The sequence below is a fragment of the Haliaeetus albicilla genome, chromosome 3 (assembly GCF_947461875.1).
Source record: "Haliaeetus albicilla chromosome 3, bHalAlb1.1, whole genome shotgun sequence".
Classification (NCBI taxonomy): Eukaryota; Metazoa; Chordata; class Aves; order Accipitriformes; family Accipitridae; genus Haliaeetus; species Haliaeetus albicilla.
In genome coordinates this window covers 68,598,618-68,616,423 of record NC_091485.1, presented here as the reverse complement: position 1 = coordinate 68,616,423, position 17,806 = coordinate 68,598,618, and the positions used below count along the sequence as shown (strand labels likewise).

Genomic DNA, 17,806 nt, shown 5'->3' with positions numbered 1-17,806 from the left:
ATCGGAAGCTTTCAGAAGATACCTAGCTTTAAGGACCACACTGAACTAAGTATCCTGTTCTAATGGTAGCTGTACTGGTGCAACATGAAGGGGGTTTTTGTTTGCATTTTATTTCATTGTTTGGATACTTAAGACATGGAGCTTACAAAGGGTAGCAGGACACATATAACAATGAAGCAAACAAAGGTTAAACATTCAGAAGCCAGAGGAGAGCGGCATTAATTATGGCAATAGTTATACTTTTTTCCTAGATTAACATGCAAATTTAAACTCAGTGAAGAGAACCTCGAGGGGGGGGGAGACAAGATTATCGCAAGAGTTCCCTTCCAACCTCAACTATTTTGTGATTCTGAATTGGCCAGAAACTCTGTGGGTCCATTTTTATTTTGGCTCCAGAGTAAACATACAGGCACTAAAGTGACACAGGTAATTCCTGCTTTTTAACCTTGAATTCCTGTGGAGCAACTGCTTAGCTGCACAGCTCCTGACATGTGAGAACTATTTAGCACCTAAGATGCTAAGGTGACGATGTTTCTTTTGAAGAGCACAGGAACTCCTCCTTCAAAAAGGATATATTTGTACCTTTTTCAGAATTTTTAGAAAATATTAACAAAAAATGGGAAAATAACAGTGGGAGCCTAAAGCACAATGAATTCTGAAATCTGTCTCAGGGTCATTTTAAGATATCTACTCTGTCAACCATAATAGCAGGACACTAAGTATCATAGATATAACAAAAACTAGTTGCAAATCTTTAATAGCAGGACTTTTCCCAAGAGCATTCAATATACACAAAGCCAAGGGCCCAAATATGAACACATTAACAATTCATAACGTAAAAGCAAAATCCTCCTAAGAGAAGTTTTCCCTACTTCTCCCTCATGTCCTGACATTTTCCCTCTATTGGCTGTGGTTTTATAATTCTGCACCAGTTACTCTGCACCACCCAGCCTGATTTCCTGCCTCCCACAATATCTCACCCCAGTGAGTTTCTCATTTACATATATAACTTAACAAAAAAGAAAGAAATACACTTTTTTTTCCTTACTAGAATTCATCTTTCAAGTAAGCTGAGAAAATTGACAGGAGAGAAGTAATGGTACACTGTAGTTAAAAGACAAAACATTACTTTATCACTACTGAGGAAAACTGTCATTATGCTAATCAGAGTCACTAAATCAAAGCACAGGAAATTGCACGATCAAGAAATATGTTAGTAGAAATTACACAACAGCCTTACATATTGGCTAAAACCCTTGCATTTTAAAATATTCCTTTGCGTAACCTTAAACCTGCAACAGTGGGAAGGCAAAACCAGAGTAATTTCTAAAATCCAACCCTTGCACAAATGGAATTCACACACACATCGTTCTCCCTTCACCTGCCTACAACCACCACCTTTTTGCTTCTCTAGAGTACTAAAGAGTCGGCTGTTTTTCCTCTCCTGACACATCACAACTCCCAACTCCCACACATTCATACATACACATATATAAAACATCATCAATCTATTGACTGGCTGATTCCACATCAAGCCTGGATTCCTTACCCTCACCTTTCAATTCTAAACAGTCTGCCCCACCTACATCTTGGCTCACATTGTCTCCTGTCACATCTTCTTTTTTCCTCTGTCCCAATCGCAAATCCATGCTTTTTCCTCAGCTTCCTCTTCCTGTGTGCCAAGTCCCCTCCCTCTCCTTCAAAACCCTCCTCAAAACTCACTTCTTTTGGTTCGATTTCCGTCACTAATCTCAGCTCCGGCGCTATCTGCTCCCTCTCGCGCGCCTAATTACATCGAAGATAAAACAAAAAACATGAAACAGAAAAAGTAAGTTATCCGAATACTTCATATGTGCTCTCACAAGGGCAGTCTCAATATCCCCATCTTTTTTTATTTTCTCTCTATACTACGTTAGCTACATTTCTGTGTGATTTCAATTAAATTGCTCTTATCTGCAGAGCAACCTAACCTATAGTCTCATTGCATTGAACCACACAAGTATTTTCCACTCTTTAAAAATTTTGCCTTTCCATCCTCACAGCTGAGTCTTATTAAAACACACTTCTGCCGCAACTCAAAAATAGTTGAGTGTTATAGTGTTTACAGTCTCTTCCTTTAAGACATGCTAAGCTCAAATCAAAGAATTAACTAGTCTGTATCTCGCTTCTTCCATGTAATTCAAATTCTGCATGCTTAGCACACACCTTCCAAACAGATCTTATATTTGTTAAATTTGCTAATGCACTAGCACTTCAAGTATCTTAAGCTTACACTCATCTCTTGAAATGTATTTTCTTCCTTTGGAAACAGATAAAAAAACAAGCCATAGGTTTAAATTAAGCAAAAAGTGTTGGCTCTGCCAACTCAACTATTTTTCAAATCAAGTTATAGTCTTGGCTTTTTTTTTTTTTAAGGTTTACATAATTTTTAGTAAATGTCATCTTATAAAATAAATAATGCAAAAAACCCAAAACATCCATTTAAGTTCTAGGCTTAGACAAAGCTCCATTTCAGAAAACTGATTTTCAAACCAAATCTTAGATCACGTTTTTATTCTTAAATACCACAAAAATATTTTGAAAAACAAACTTATTACCATAGCATAATGATATAGGAGATGTTGCAGGGAAAAAAAAAAAAGTATCTTTGCCTCTGAAAACTACAAACTTAATGCCTATCTCTAATTTTGCAGAATGCAATGCTATGACTAGTATAAATTAGCATTATAGAAAGCATAATTGGTGTTCTTGCTGCAAGACAACTTAAAAATTCTAAATTCATCTCAGAAAGTGTAAATTTGGCCCCCTTATTGTTTCTCAAGACTTCACTGAAGCCACCTACATTCAGCCCCAGAGATGCACGAGACTGACACTGTAACTCTCAATTACTGAGAAAAATCAGAAATAATAATAATGAGCTGGTCTGCCACCAAGCATGTCTGGATGTCAAAATGGTTGCTAAGGAATGGATTTACTTTTTTTTTTTTTTTAAAGCTGAAAATGCCTGTGGCCTAAGAGTAGTAACTCCAGATTAGACACAACATAGCTCCCTAGAAAAAGTACAGAGTAAAGGACTTCACATTGTCACAGAAGGGCTATTTCAGTTCAATTAAAACCACATTACCCAAGTTTTCCTTTTTATGAAGTAAAATTAAATATTCTGGCTTCCTAACTTACTGTCGTACTGAAAGTATTGTTTGAAATATTATATACTGGTTCAATAGTTATTGTAAGACTGCAGCAAGAAGCCAGTGTTAGCGCAACTAAGGATTTCAGTTTAACCCGTTTAAGGAAACATAGTTTAAATAGTGCAGTGTTGCCTGCACAAAGCTCCAGTGTTCTTTGCATAGATGATCAACTCTAGTGTACAGCTACCTGTAACCTGGAGGGCAAGATATAGAAATGCTTTCAAGCCAATTTGCTATCCATCTGCCCTTGTTACAGTATAGATGGTTACCAACAGTAATTATTAAATACCCAAATTTTGTTTGCCAAGTTAGGAGTATTCTGAAGAAAACTGAGAGCAAATAAGAGCATTTTTTTCACATTTCTTTCAATTTCAGTGAAGTAATTCCTCATTAACTATGAGAATACAGTTACCATGCAAGTTCAATGCAATGGCATTTCCACTGAAAGCATGTAACAGTTTTCAACGCTGTTTTCCTTTTGCAAGGAAAGATATGCCTAGTGACTAAATCATCTCCTCTACTTCACAGCCTCCCTCAACTTCTACTCAGCATCTCTTCTTTAACAGCAACTGAACATTATCAGAGATAAAGAAATATTCATCTGTCTGAATCCCCAAAAGTTCTGATACAGGGGAGAGAATACCCACAGAACAGTCATGTTAATAAGAACATGTGGGCAAAAAGCTACCACAGTAGCAAACAAATGAGATGGGGTGGAGGGTGGGGAAGAAAAAAAAAAAGGAAGAAAAAAAATTTAAAAATCAGCAGCACAGACTTCTGACAAGCTAAAGCTTTATCCTGAAAGGACACCAGAGAAAAAGGTCTCTGGATGACCCTGGTTTTGTAAACTCTGCAAGACAAAACTCTGGGAACAGATTAGTCAGCAATGGAGTGTACGGCAGCTAGGCATTTCAGAGAGAGGCAAGACTACTTGAGCAGCATACTCTGGGGCATCATCCATAAAACTGGTGAAGCAAGGCAGTGCAGGACCTAGAATAAAGACTGTAATCTAAAACTAGTTGTGCTAGATAGCATTTTTACTATCTTAAGATGTTTGAAAAAAAAATCTATATAAAACATAACAAAGAGATACCTAAAGTATTCTTACCTGCCCTTTTGCATCCTCTGGCATAGATTTGATATGCATCCTCTTAAGACATCGAATAACACCATCATAGAACTGTACTGTGAACGTTCCTAGAAAAGGATTGATGTAATCACTATGAGTAGTTAAGAAACAAACACACCTTGTTACTATGAAAGCTTTAGCAAAATGTTTTGTAGGCTATATGAACAAAATAATCAGGTGTTACCTATAGTCAGGATAGAGAATTTTAAGACAAAAACAAAACTGACAGCCTCAATGAAACCCGGCTTTTATATTGTTACTCTTTGTCCACTTGGACAATTTCAAGCATGTTTAAGCTACTGTGTCACTTTTGCTCATAATTCAATGAAAGAATGATGTAATATTTAAGTTGCCACAATAGGGAAACAACTCAATTCACAGTCAAATCCTTGTTTACTTTAAACTACAGTAAAAACTTTGACTTCTATTTATGTTCATTAGAAATATCACTCCATTGTGAAGTATTGCATCTAAGGTGTTCCTTTATTTCCCCATTTCCATTGCTTTTCTTCAACAAACAGAACTTTAAATATATCTACCATTTCTAAAACAAGTATGAAAATTTAAATATATTGTTAGCCCAAATCAACAATACTACAAAACACTTGTAACACTGTGCAGAGGATATTCTTCTCATCACTAAGAAATCATTAAGTATTTTGTCTTCCAGGAGAAATTCCAGTTTTCTAATTTCATACAGATAAAAGACAAACCTCTTACTGAACTTGATAGAAACATTTTCACTTAATATTGAGGCAGTGAGGAAAACTTTATACACATGTCAGTTTTTTAACCAGACTACAGCTACAGCATAGCATATGCAAACAGTCCTTACCAACGGACCATACATGAATACATACCCTCTTTATTAATTGCTTCAATCTTTGCAGGGTAATATCGACAGTCTGTCCAACGAGCTAGGACTTCTTCTCCAGGTTTAAAATCCTATTTTATACAAATTTAGTCATTAATATTTTAATCATTTAGATTTTTTCCTAAAAAGAATGAAACATTGTGTGCTAGAGAGATTTAATGTAGGAAAACAAGTAGGACAGTTTACAAAAAAAAAAAGTCAAAGACAAAATAAATGTGCCACTTACGACAAATTCTTCATCATCTTTCAGCCCTTCCTTCCTTAACGCTGGTCGCTCCAAGGGTCGCAACCTATTGCTGTCCCAGTAAATCCACTCGTCGTAGCGATGACTCCAACGTTCAAAATGGACCAACATCTTCCCCTCTTCATAATCTATCTTCTCAATACGAGATGGATACCTTGAATGATAAACGTAAACTGATAAATTTCAAAGCTTTTTCAAAGGTTTTTATTTTTTTCATACAACAGTGCTTACATGACCATTCAGAATATAGTAACATCTTGTACTGAGAAATCTCCAAGTCTGAAAAAGATGAAGCTACTAAATTGATAGTAGGGTAACATTTAGTTTAAGAGTTAACTACACACATCAGTGATATGTCATCAGCTTCATCCTAGTCAAATGATTATACACAAATTTAAACCTCAAACTCCCAGACCAAAACTGCCTGAAATTGGCATTAGATGTTTGTGCTTATCAGTTTTAAAACCTGTGTCTGTCTAAAGCAAAATCCTGTAGGAGTTTGTTTGCTTTGGGATGGAAAGGATATAAAACAGTTTTAGGAGTACATTCATTACTTTTATAATACAAAATATTTAATCAGACTATAACATTGATTCCAGACAAATCCGAGCAACTAATCAAACCCAGAAGTCAACAGAACATTCTTAATCTAAGCCACTTACTAAATTATAGATTAGCTTCCACGATTTCACTGCCATTAAATTTGATTCCTAGTGACTATTTTTTAGCAGTCATCTCTTTTACTCCACATGCACTAAAATAAATATGTCAGTCTTAATTAACACATGGATTTTACTCTCACTAAACATTGTACGTGCTCAGTAGAACTAATCAGGACTGAGCTGCAACCAGATCAAGTTTTAGGCATATAATTTTGGGTATGGCATAGATGTAGTTTAGGAACCATAAAGGTTGAGATTACATTTGTAAGGAAAAAATGGCAAATTTCTCTAACTTCAACAATTACTATTCAGTCCTACTATTGCTGTTTCACCAAAGTGATATATTTCACAAAATTGTAGTAGGGGAGCAAGGCACAAACTGGTTTTTTCACACTACTTCCTCCACTGTATGAAATGCAGAGAAAATTGGATCGAGGCAGAATTCAGCTCCTTCTGCACTTCACAAAAGTAGTGAAATGGATTCAAAAGTGCAAAGAATTAAAAAAACACAAACTAGATCATCAAAATTTCTCCAGAGTTTATATTAGGGATGGTCTAAAGTTAACAAAACACATATTGAAAAGAAAGACCACAGTAAAAGGACAGCTGTCTTTCATTAAGAGACAACCTTTTTCTAACAAAGTGCTACTGTGGAGCAATAGTAAGAAAGCAGAGCTTGAGCAACCAATTTCCAGTCCTACTGAAAATTCTATCAGCTAGAAGTGCAACTGACATATACAGGAACCCTGACAACGTTTTCAATTTTGAATACTTTCTCTCTAAAATACTGACAGTGCTGACAAAGGAGTCTTTAACACTACGCTCTGAGTAAAATATAAGTTCTCAGGAAATACAGGCTTTCCTTGTTTTCTGGTGACTAAAACAGGTCATTAAAACAAAAGGTGTCAATCTCAATTTGGTCCTTCATTTCTCCAGTCCTATTTCTTCAGCTGCATCACAGCTTCCCAACATCTAAATATCTTGGGACTTGCTGAATGAGAAAAACTCTGATTTTCTAGGTTACTACTGCAACTACTTCAGCCACATTTCACCCTCGCATCAGAATGCACAGACAGTCCAGCCTCTTGTTGCATTTGTCTCATCCATACATTTCAGAAATGCAAAATATTTTCATAGCCGTTCTTTAAGTTCCCAACTTCTTCTCACTGAACGTTAAAAACAAAGAAAGAAAGTCTTAGTCTCAAACTGGAGACTCTCATTTGCCATCCTACTAACAAAATCTTTTTCAGGTTAGGAGAACTCCATGCAACTTCTTTCAGAAGAGCAACAAGATCAACGCCCTTTCCCCCCCTCAAGCAGACTGACAACAACAATCTAACAAGAACACTGAAGCTGATGTTATATTGTATCAAAACAGAAAGTAAAACTCTTAAGTCAAAACCTGAATCCCATCATCAGCATTCTGGTTTAACTTTGAACAAGGCTTCAAGAAAATAAGTCAGCCAAGAGGCGGTTTTCCTAAGCCCTGCCTCTGACAACGCTTTCTTCTTAAGTCCACATGCTGCTACATTTAGGAATATTATTACAAAATAGTTTTTTCATTGTCCCAAGTATACCAATTTCAGACTTCTTATAACTAGACACCAAGTGTCAGAATAAGCAGGAAGAGCAGCAAAGCAGAGGGAAAAGTAAAGTTACTGTTACTACAGCAAATTGTATGAGTAGTGATGTTACCTAAAAGAGTTCCAAAGAGAAGTAAAGGATGACAGAGAAAGCATTTAACAGAGGGAAAGAAGGAAAAACATCAGAAGAGCAAGAGGATAGGAAGTTCACTTTGTAACCATCAAAAATGTGAGCCTTGTGCACAAGCACTGAAGCTGCAGTAGTGAAATGGAAGGCAAGAACTATGCTGCTCTTTCTCACTACAGTTGGAAATTTCAGGTTCATCAAATGTGAGCAAGGTACTGATGCAAAACTACGGTTATTTAACAAAATTCAGGGACCATCAGCCAAAAGACAGAATTCTCCTTTTCCTACCCATCTAGAATGCAAATATTCTTTCCCCATTATGCCACTACCCTATAGCAGTTGTCTTGCTACATTTTTATTGCTGTTATGGCTGGTAGCTTTCACTGGTCATGGTCAGCAAAGTCACCATTCCAAGCATTGTGTGTAGAAGACAACAGAAGGGATAAACTGGCAAAATAAGGTACACTGTCCTGGAAAGAGAAAACTGAGTGAGAGAGGGAGGTAAAATACAGAGTATGGTTTAGAGACAAATGTATAAAAATTAAGTTAGTTTTAAGGAAAATTCAGCAAGCCAAGAATCAAGACGTTAATATATATGGGGGGGGGGAAATAAAGTGCAAAGCTAGCATCAGTTAATAAAAAAAGATATGCAAAATATTAAGTCCCATTGGGGATCATTCAACAGAGGAAATGCAGCACCAGGTATTTATTAATTTCTCTTTGATAGATACAATTTCTGCTATCAAAGTCTTTTTAAAATGTCATTATTAGTTCTGAATCAAAGTCCATGATACTCCTTTTGCACAGTTAAATCTTATAATAATCATATCATCACATAATGGCTTTATTCCAGTAATTTATGTTTCTTCAATGTGTGTTAAGACAGTGGTTGCAAGATGAATATAGCCAAAACCTGCACTCAACTCCAATCCTCAGAGATGGAAGATTTAGCAAATCTTTGAACCACCCAAGCTATAAACAATTGGTTATTAGGCAAACCAAAAATAACTTTGTATGGATTTAGCAACAAGCTATTACCCTCAGTACCCACTAAATTTAGCCACACAATGTGCTACAAATATGTATAAACAGCAATATTTCACAATACTGATCCCATAGTAGAAAAGAGCAGAACATACGTATTGCAGAATTTACTATTGCAAATTTTACACTGCACAGAAACATTTTTCTGGTGTTACAGCTTTTGTACTTTTACTGAAAATAATCAATTTCATAAACTGCAAAATCATACAAATATTTCAAAGGTAAGTATGCATTTCCTGCTAATAAAATGGCAACATAAATTTTTTAATCCGCCTCTTTAAAGAATTATAGTAACAATGCATACCGGAAAGCTTTTACTAGGGCTAAGAGCAATGTTTATATCTATTCTGTAGAAAGAAGATTAATATGAAGATGGTTACATCTTGTACACATAAGAAATTTTATGTAGAAATTCCTTCCATTGCAAAGCTACAAGTAGGCATTATGAAGAAGTACTACAAAGGGGAATACAAACATCACTTTTTTCAGTACTGAAGTGTAACGATGTCTAAGGCCCAAACAACCTTCCAAGTCAGGTTAATTCTCCCCATTCACCCCCAGCAAGTACTCCACACTAAGGGATCAGAATGAATTTGGTATACAGACAGATTTGCCAACATTTGTTCAGCACAAACCAGAAAAATACACTCTAAAGAACTGAGGGAAAAGTCTTTAATTTTCACAGAAAAAAAAAAAAGACCATCATGCTCCAGTTCAATAATGAAACTGTTCTTTTTGTGGGAAGAAACAATAACCTGCAAGTTTTGGGTGTGTGGTTTTTAATAGTGTGCTGGAAATAGTATTTAATTATCCAAACAAAGTTTAATCCAAATTTCGGGGGGGGGGGGGGGTATTCTTCTTCTTTAAAGAACAAGAAAACTATTGTTAGCTGATACCATTTGCCCAGTTTACACATTTGCACGTTCTCCATTCTCAGGTTCTACTGATTCCAACCCATAAGAATTATGCAACATTTTTGTAAAGCTGCAAAATTGAATATGGCTTACATTTTACACTATGAAGCACCAGTCAGACAACAACAATGGTCCAACGTTCATATGGAAAACTTGCAGTTTTCATTTCTTGACAGTGTAAAAGAAAAAAATACCCATTTTCTCCAACACACTCTACACACATTAATGGCCACACAGACAGTATTTTACATTTTTACATCATCACCACCTTCCTTTTGATCCTTCAAAAGTAACCAAAAAGTGGAGAATTGCCCTGTGAGCTGGCACAACAGTTATTTCAGACTGTAAAAAAGGATGCAAAAACATTAGTAAATTTGCCCATGTTTGCACCTACAAACTCTAGAAACAGCCACATACTTCCTGCCTTCACAGTAATGGTATAAAGAGTCTTTCCTTCTACTTGGTAGAGGATATAAAACCAGATACCCTTCATTCTGACTTCTCCACAAAAAGTCTTCTTGTATCTGCAAAATCTGCAAACACCTATTTTTAACTCCCCGGTTTTTATTACATATATTGTATTATATCAATACAAAGCAGAATCTTCATAGTCCTTTCAAATACCTGGCTGTCAGGAAACCCAGTCAACTGAAATCCAAAGCAAGGACTACAAAATAAGGTTTCCCAGTCTTACAGGCAAAAAGCTTCCTCCATACTGAAAAAAATCCATCCAGATAAACAAATACACCAAGTCAAAGTACTGCTGCTCTGATAACTAACTTTAGTGAGCTGTTTCCATTTCAGAACTGCAACAAGGGTCATGTATCTGTGCTTCCTTCATTACCTAACTCATAGTTTAGAACAAGCAGATTAATAAAGACTATTGTCTCAGAAAAATAACAACTGTTTTTTTCAAAGCAATATCTGGCACTTAAAGGACAACCAGTAGGGAGCTAGAGCTACAAAAGACACAAGAAAAGAGAAAAAAGGAAGAGATGCATCTTTAAATACATCAACCTTGCAGAGACTGTGTCCTACTTGTGGGAGCTAACAGCTTAAGAACCAGTCTTACACATGGGCGCGTACTTTCAGGTAAGTGCAGTTTTATTGCTGTTTCATTTGTTTTGTCAGTGAGAGGTGGGGGGGGGGGGGGTGTGCACATGTATGAGTTTTTTATGAGATCATAAGATAATTCAAGTTGGAAGGGACCTCAGTAAGCCTCTAGTCCAACCTCCCACTCAAAGCAGGGTCAGCTATGGGATCAGACCAGGTTTTCCAGAGTTTTATCGAGCCCAGTCTTGAAAACCTCCAATGCTGGAGACTCCCCAAACTCTTTGGGCAACCTGATCCACTGCTTGACTGTCCCATGGGGAAAAAAAGCTTCTCCCTCTACCTAGCCTGAATCTCTCGTTTCAACTTGTGCCTGTTGTCTCTTGTCCTCCAACCACGCGCTACTGTGGAGAGCTTAGCTAAGTCTTCTTGATGACATCAGTGCAGATATTGGAAGGCTGCTAGTGGGTCTCCTGAAGCGTTCTCCAGGGTAAACAAGTCCAGTTTCCTCGCCCTCTCTTCACAAGTTGTACTCTCCAGGCCCCTGATCATCTCGTATATATTTAATAATTTTCTATTATCAGTCAATCCTATCTCATTTACTATCTGCTGACAGATGATCACATTGATTTTGATTAGCGCTGCATTTCATAGTTTGCTTTAGTGATTTTAAATTTAACAGTTGGTACAAATTCATTAGGTAAGATGACCTCCCCTGTAACAGTATACGGTTGCACTTGATAAAGAAGCAATGGCAGTTACCTCCACAATAAAGCAAAAATAAACACGCTCATTGACAGCCTGTCTTTGCTGATCAGTTTGACCAGGCTTTCTTCTACTCGGTAGCTGTACAAGCCAAATGATATTGACCCAAACGCTGTCCGCAAAAACTTTCCCATTTAAAAGTACAGAGGTTTTAAGCAATAAATAGTCAAGGTACACAATAACCTCTCCAAAGTTTACAGAATTCAAACAGAACACCAGATTCCATGAGATGATTTTCAGCAACTACTACACAGATGAAAATTTAAGACCTGCAGAAGTGCCTCAGAAAGCAAAACCATAATTTACTATATTTTTTTCCCATCCTCTAGAAGCCTTTCTTGATTAATATTTTAACTGGTCATGAGCACTGGATCTTTAAATGACAGCAGGCTTTCAGAAAAATGGAGAAAAAAAACTAAAACCCTTTCAAAGGCTATTTTTCAGCAAATGTTCTCAATTTGTCACCTGTAGAAAGAGTAAGCTAAGCAATATTACTGCTCTTCAATTTTGGTTTTGTTAAAAAATATAGAGATTTCACGTAAGTTCAGCAACTTTATTTTCTTTAAAGTATGTATTTCTGCATGCAGATGAGGGGAATGCATACAGCTTATATATAGAAAGAATTTAAAAAACATCCACCACCCCCTTATGCAACAGAAAGCTAAGAAAAAAAAAAATTCCACAGACTATTATTCTGGCCCATGTCACCCGAATAATAAGACAGTAGGCTTCCTCTAACAAGCTCTTTGGTTATGTACATGAGTATTATTTCATTTGAAAGAGTCCTGTTTGTAGTGTTGCTGTACCTGCAAAATTTTAATATTAACTGTCTGCTCCCATATATGGCACCACAAAAGTTCACAAACATATAAACTTGACCTCTTCTACCTGGTGGTCCAAATGATGAATCAATTCCTAGAAAGTTCAGGATAAAATCTATTCTGCTTGAAAATACCAAGCAACTCAGCTGCAGAGCTTGCGACAGGGCTCACACCTGACAAGGCCAAACCTAGACAAGTACTCCAGAACTGACATGTGACCTTTCCCTGTGAAAAGGCTGGGCAGATCTGATACAAACTATACACTGCATATTCAGTGATTTTTTTTTTTTGATGCAATTAATTTGAAGCTGGTTTTACATATTAACTTTTGTTATCTGGTTACATTAACTAATTATCTCTAGTCACAGAAGATGCTATAAAAAGTTCCATTAAAATTATTTTATTTTTATAGCATTATTCAGACAGTTTCATGATCTTAGCAGTCAGTTATAGAATTAGTATGTTGAAAACCCACTCTACAGCAACAAATAAGAACAAGAACTGTTCTGTAAACTGTATTTTCCTTTATAGATAGTTTATTAAAGCAAACACCTTTGCTATAGTTAAAATCAAAGCTCTACAGATAAAAAGTTTAACCCAACTTTTTATACAGAGCATATAGCTACTGAAGTAAGCATGTAAATAATACACAGACTTCTCTATCGCATAACTTGGAGTTAGCAGGATCAGACATTTACAGCAACATGCTTAGCTCTCTAGGAACACAACAGAAAAGCAGCTACAGGCCTCTACATTTCTTAGCCCTAATTAGTCAGAGAGCAGGTAAGAAAAAACTGGGTATAAGCTTCAACTTCCTTTGTCAGCTACTTTAACAAAACCAGGGATTTTTCAAACTGAAAGAGCATGGCCAGCATACATCATGAAATTAGCCCACTTGCATTAATAAAATTTTGACTGACAATTTATTTCAAAAGAACAACTCCTTTCACAACACACATGCTGTGTAGCATGATCCTTATGCCCACAAATTTCCATTTTATAGTCTTGACTCTTACGATATGACTGGCTGGTGCAGAATCAGAATTTTAAGCACTTCATTCCTCCAACTGTTTGATACAAATACAATCACACTTGCCTAGTCCACAAACTCCGATTAAGGATGTTTTCTTTTTTTAAAGTCAGTTTTGTGAATTATGAAGTGTGATAACTGAATACAAAGCAAATTTCCTTGCATGCCTTCAAACTAAAACAAAAGAAGTCTTTAGTCACAGAAGTTTGCCACATTAACGTACTGATCGTCTTGCACATGGCGCTGCATTCCACACTACTCTCGAAATGCTCTTTGCTTACTACAGCTGCACAAGCATCTACAAGCAAACAAATGAAAACCTGTAGAAAACGTCAGTTTGATTTCTGAAGAGAGAATATTTTCCTAAAAACTAACAGTTTTAAGAGACTTATTATGTGGAAATTCATAAAGTTCACACGTGAGGCAGTCAATAAGCGCACTAAGTTTTATAGTTAGACATCAAAACATAAACTATACACAACATAATTACGCTCTTAGCAAACACTGCACAATGTCTTCCATACCATTTCTGTAAATAGTCCAGTGCCTCCAAACGAGCACCAATCTCAAATGTGATTCCAGGACGATTTGGAGGCTTTTTACTCATCTTGATATTTTCTTTTTCACTACCTTTGGATAGAGGAAAAAAAAAAAGTCATATTAAAACACATAATGTTGTCTAAAACACGTCACTGACAGCAAATATATTCCAGAGGGTAGAAAAGATGTGAAATTTCTATCCTGACGTTCCATTAACTGCTCAGTTTTCAGAAGTATAGTCAAGGCCCAAAGGCGGCATTAAAAAAATTCACGTTTTTACTCAGATTTCTTTCCCTTCCAAAAAAAAAAAACCCACCACCAAACAAACAACTAGTTGTCAACCATAAGTAAAAAAAAATATAATAAAATCTGGTGCTCATCTCTGGAACTGTACTGCACTGTAATTCCTTGACATCCTTTTGGAGCATAATTTTAAGAGTTACCTAGAGCCAAGGTGTGTTCTCTCGTCTGGTGTGGAAAGGGTAAAAAGAAGAAAAACCTGCCTTACCAAGAACAGAAATTTAAAGATAAACACAGCCTAAAGGACAGGTAAGATGAAATTAGCAAAAACAAAAACAAACAAACAAAAAAGCCATCTTCAGCCTTTCTATGCGCTCCGGAGCCTCACTCACAGCACCGAGCAAGTTTCGGTCACAAGCGCCTTTTGATGGTTTTTTTGGCAATTCAGTCACCGTTTAAAAAAGAAAATAATAAAAAAAAAAAAATCACTCTTCTGCCCGGCTACCACCGCTGTTACCGTGACTTTCTGAGCTACTACCACCTCTGTCACCCCGAAGCACAGAGCGGCTCGCCGCGGCCGCCTGCTGCACGCCCACTGAAGACCAAGGGTTCCAGGCTGCAGGGCCGGAGCCTCCTCGGTCCGGTCGGCGAGAGGAACGGCGCCCGGACCCCCAGTTTTTAAGCGGGGCTCCCCTCGCCAACGCTGGCACCGCGACCGGGGCCGGCCGCCGCGGAGGCGGTGGCCGACCCGAGGAAGCCCACGCCGCTCCACGACCGCGGAGGACACAAAGGGGTCCAGCCCGGCCGGGCTCGGAGCGCTGGAGGGCCGCCCGCCCCCCCTCACCGCCGGCCGGGGGCCCGGCGCTCCCTGAGGCCCAGGGGAGGACGCGAGTGACCGCGGCCCGCCGGACCCCCCCCCCCCCCCAGCCCCTCAGGCCGCGGGCAGGGCCCGGCGCGGGGAGGGCGGCGGGCGCCGCCCCGCCAGGCCCGGGCGCCGTGAGGGGGGCGCCGGAGCCCCGCGCCGGGCCGGGCCCGCCCGGCGGTGGGGGGGGGGGGGGGGGGGGGCACGGCCCGGGGCCGCCCGCCCCGCCGCCCGCGCCCTCCCCGCGCTCCTTACCGCCTCCTCCGACTCGCAAGGCAGCGGCGGGGCCTGTGGCGGCCCGCGGCCCCGGCGCGTCGCCCGCTGCTCCCGCTCGAGCGCGGCGCGGGGTGTCCGGCGCGGCGGCCGCCCTCACAGCCCCATCCTCCCCGCGCCCCGCCGCCGCGTCACCACCCCGCGACGAGCCCGCGAGGCGCGGCTCGGCGCCGCCATGCCACCGCCCCCGCCACGTGACTGCGGAGCCGCCGCCGCCGCCGCGTGACTCCGCGGGGCGGGGAAGAGGGGGGAGGGCGGGGAGAGCGAAGCGAGGGAGACAAAGAGGGGCGGTGGCGCGCGGTGATTGACAGGGCCGGCGCGCGGTGACTGACTGACTGACTGACTGACTGACTGACAGACAGACACTGACTGACAGGGCCGGTTCAGCCCGCACCGGCCCGCGGGGTGCGGGGCCGTGGGTCGGGGCCGTCGCTGAGCGGTGCTGGCACGGCGTCACGGCTTCCCCTGCTGCCGACGTGCCTCGGCCATAAAAAGAGGGGAGAGGGAGAACGGGGTGGGGGTGGCCACTGAGGTGGCCGCTGAGGTGGCCATAGCCAGCTGAGGTGGCCATAGCCAGCGGCCGGCCCCCGCACCAGCCAGCCGGGTGGGAGCCGCAGGGCAATGGCCTCATCGCGGCCTGCGCTTACCTCCCGCCTTTGCCGGTGAGACCGGCTTTATCTAGATTTTCTCGCTTTTATTCTTCCCAGTCGCCCCCCCGCTCCTGCTGGGAGCGAGGGGGTTGAGCGAGCAGCTGGGTGGGTGCTTGGGTGCTGGTGGGGCCAACTCACTGCCGTCCCTTTTGGCACCCAGCGTGGGGCCGGAGGTAGGGACAGATTTGGTCAGGGTGTGCTAGGCTGGATTTACAGCTGCTACTTGCTGTTGCTGGTCCCAGTGCTGAATTATTTGCTCCTTTTCTTGCTGCACATTAAACCCCAGGGCTTCTTAACAGCTGCTGTTAGCTTTTGCTGTTTGCTGTGCTGCTTATCACCGTGTTTTGCTTTGGCTGGGAGACCTACGATAAAAGCACTGGCCTTGAGCCAAGTCTGGCGCTTGGCCCCTGCATTGCTGCCATCCCAGTACCACCTCACGGTGACCTTCCTCCTCTTCTTCTCCAGGATAGATGTTTCCAACCTTCTTATAACGGCAAGATCGGCATCATCACATCCCCATGGATGTGATCAGTAAGATAACAGTCAAGTTTCCACCAGCTAGCAAAAAAGAAATGCAACCTTTCCTAGGCATAGTGGGTTTCTGGAGACTGCACATTCTGGGTCACAGTCAGCTTGTGAGTCTTCTGTATCAAGTGACCTGAAAGAAGAACTGTTTCAAGTGTATTGGGTTTGCGTGCCAAGGTTTTGGCAGCGGGGGGGCTACAGCGATGTCTTCTGTGAGAAGCTGCTAGAAACTTCCCCTATGTCCAATACAGCCAGTTCCAGCCAGCTGTAAGACAGACCTGCACCGGCCAAGGCCAAGCCCATCAGTGACACTGATAGCGCCTCTGGGAGAACAGATTTAAGAAGGGGGGGGGAAACTGCTGCACAGCAGCTGGGAGAGAGGAGTGAGAACATGTGAGAGAAACAGCCCTGCAGACACCCAGGTCAGTGAAGAAGGAGGAGGAGGAGGTGCTCCAGGTGCCGGAGCAGAGATTCCCCTGCAGCCCGTGGGGAAGACCATGGTGAGGCAGGCTGTCCCCCTGCAGCCCAGGGAGGTCCACGGGGGAGCAGATCTCCACCTGCAGCCCGGGGAGGACCCCACGCTAGAGCAGGCTCCTGGCAGGACCTGTGGCCCTGTGGAGAGAGGAGCCCACGCTGGAGCAGGTTTTCTGGCAGGACTTGTGACCCCGCGGGGGACCCACACTGGAGCAGTCTGTGCCTGAAGGACTGCACGCCGTGGGAAGGACCCACGTTGGAGAAGTTTGTGGAGGACTGTCTGCCATGGGAGGGACCCCACGCTGGAGCAGGGGAAGAGTGAGTTCTCCCACTGAAGAGGATGAAGCAGCAGAGACAACGTGTCATGAACTGACCCCAACCCCCATTCCCCATCCCCCTGTGCCGCTTGTGGGGAGGAGGTAAAGAATTTGTGAGTGGAGTTGAGCCGGAAAGGAAGGAGGGGTGGGGGGAAGGTGGTTTAAGATTTGATTTTATTTCTCATTATCCTACTCTGACTTTTAATTGGCAGTATATTTATTAAATTAATTTTCCCCAAGTTGCGTCTGCTTTGCCCATGATTGATGGTAGTTGGTGAGTGATCACTCCCTGTCCTTATCTTGGCTCGTCAGCCTTTTGTCATATTTTCTCTCCCTTGTCCAGCTGAGGAGGGGAGTGACAGAGCGGCTTTGGTGGGCACCTGGCATCCAGCCAAGATCAACCCACGAGTCCCTAAACAGCAGCAGGACAGACAGGACACTGTGTGCTGGCCCTTGGGCCTGTCTAGACAGGACCAGCTGTGAGAAACATGCTC

The 17,806-nt window shown here is 41.2% G+C and overlaps 1 protein-coding gene across 9 annotated transcripts in view; it reads right to left on the bottom strand.

The window, feature by feature from the left end:
• PHF20L1 (PHD finger protein 20 like 1) overlaps positions 1-15,502 on the bottom strand; it is a 60,953-nt gene extending 45,451 nt beyond the window's left edge. For 2 of the 9 annotated variants that reach the window (XM_069780087.1, XM_069780088.1), the window contains exons 1-6: positions 15,329-15,495; positions 13,956-14,061; positions 5,418-5,589; positions 5,178-5,262; positions 4,297-4,385; positions 1,723-1,785 (exon numbers count right to left, since the gene is read on the bottom strand). In XM_069780087.1, the coding sequence (XP_069636188.1) occupies positions 1,723-1,785; positions 4,297-4,385; positions 5,178-5,262; positions 5,418-5,589; positions 13,956-14,038 (492 nt within the window). In that variant the 5' untranslated portion in view covers positions 14,039-14,061; positions 15,329-15,495. Of the gene's footprint in view, positions 1-1,722; positions 1,786-4,296; positions 4,386-5,177; positions 5,263-5,417; positions 5,590-13,955; positions 14,062-15,328 lie in introns of all 9 variants that reach the window. The other 7 variants (XM_069780086.1, XM_069780091.1, XM_069780093.1 and 4 more) reach the window with 6 other exon arrangements.
• Between the last annotated feature and the right edge of the window lie 2,304 nt (positions 15,503-17,806).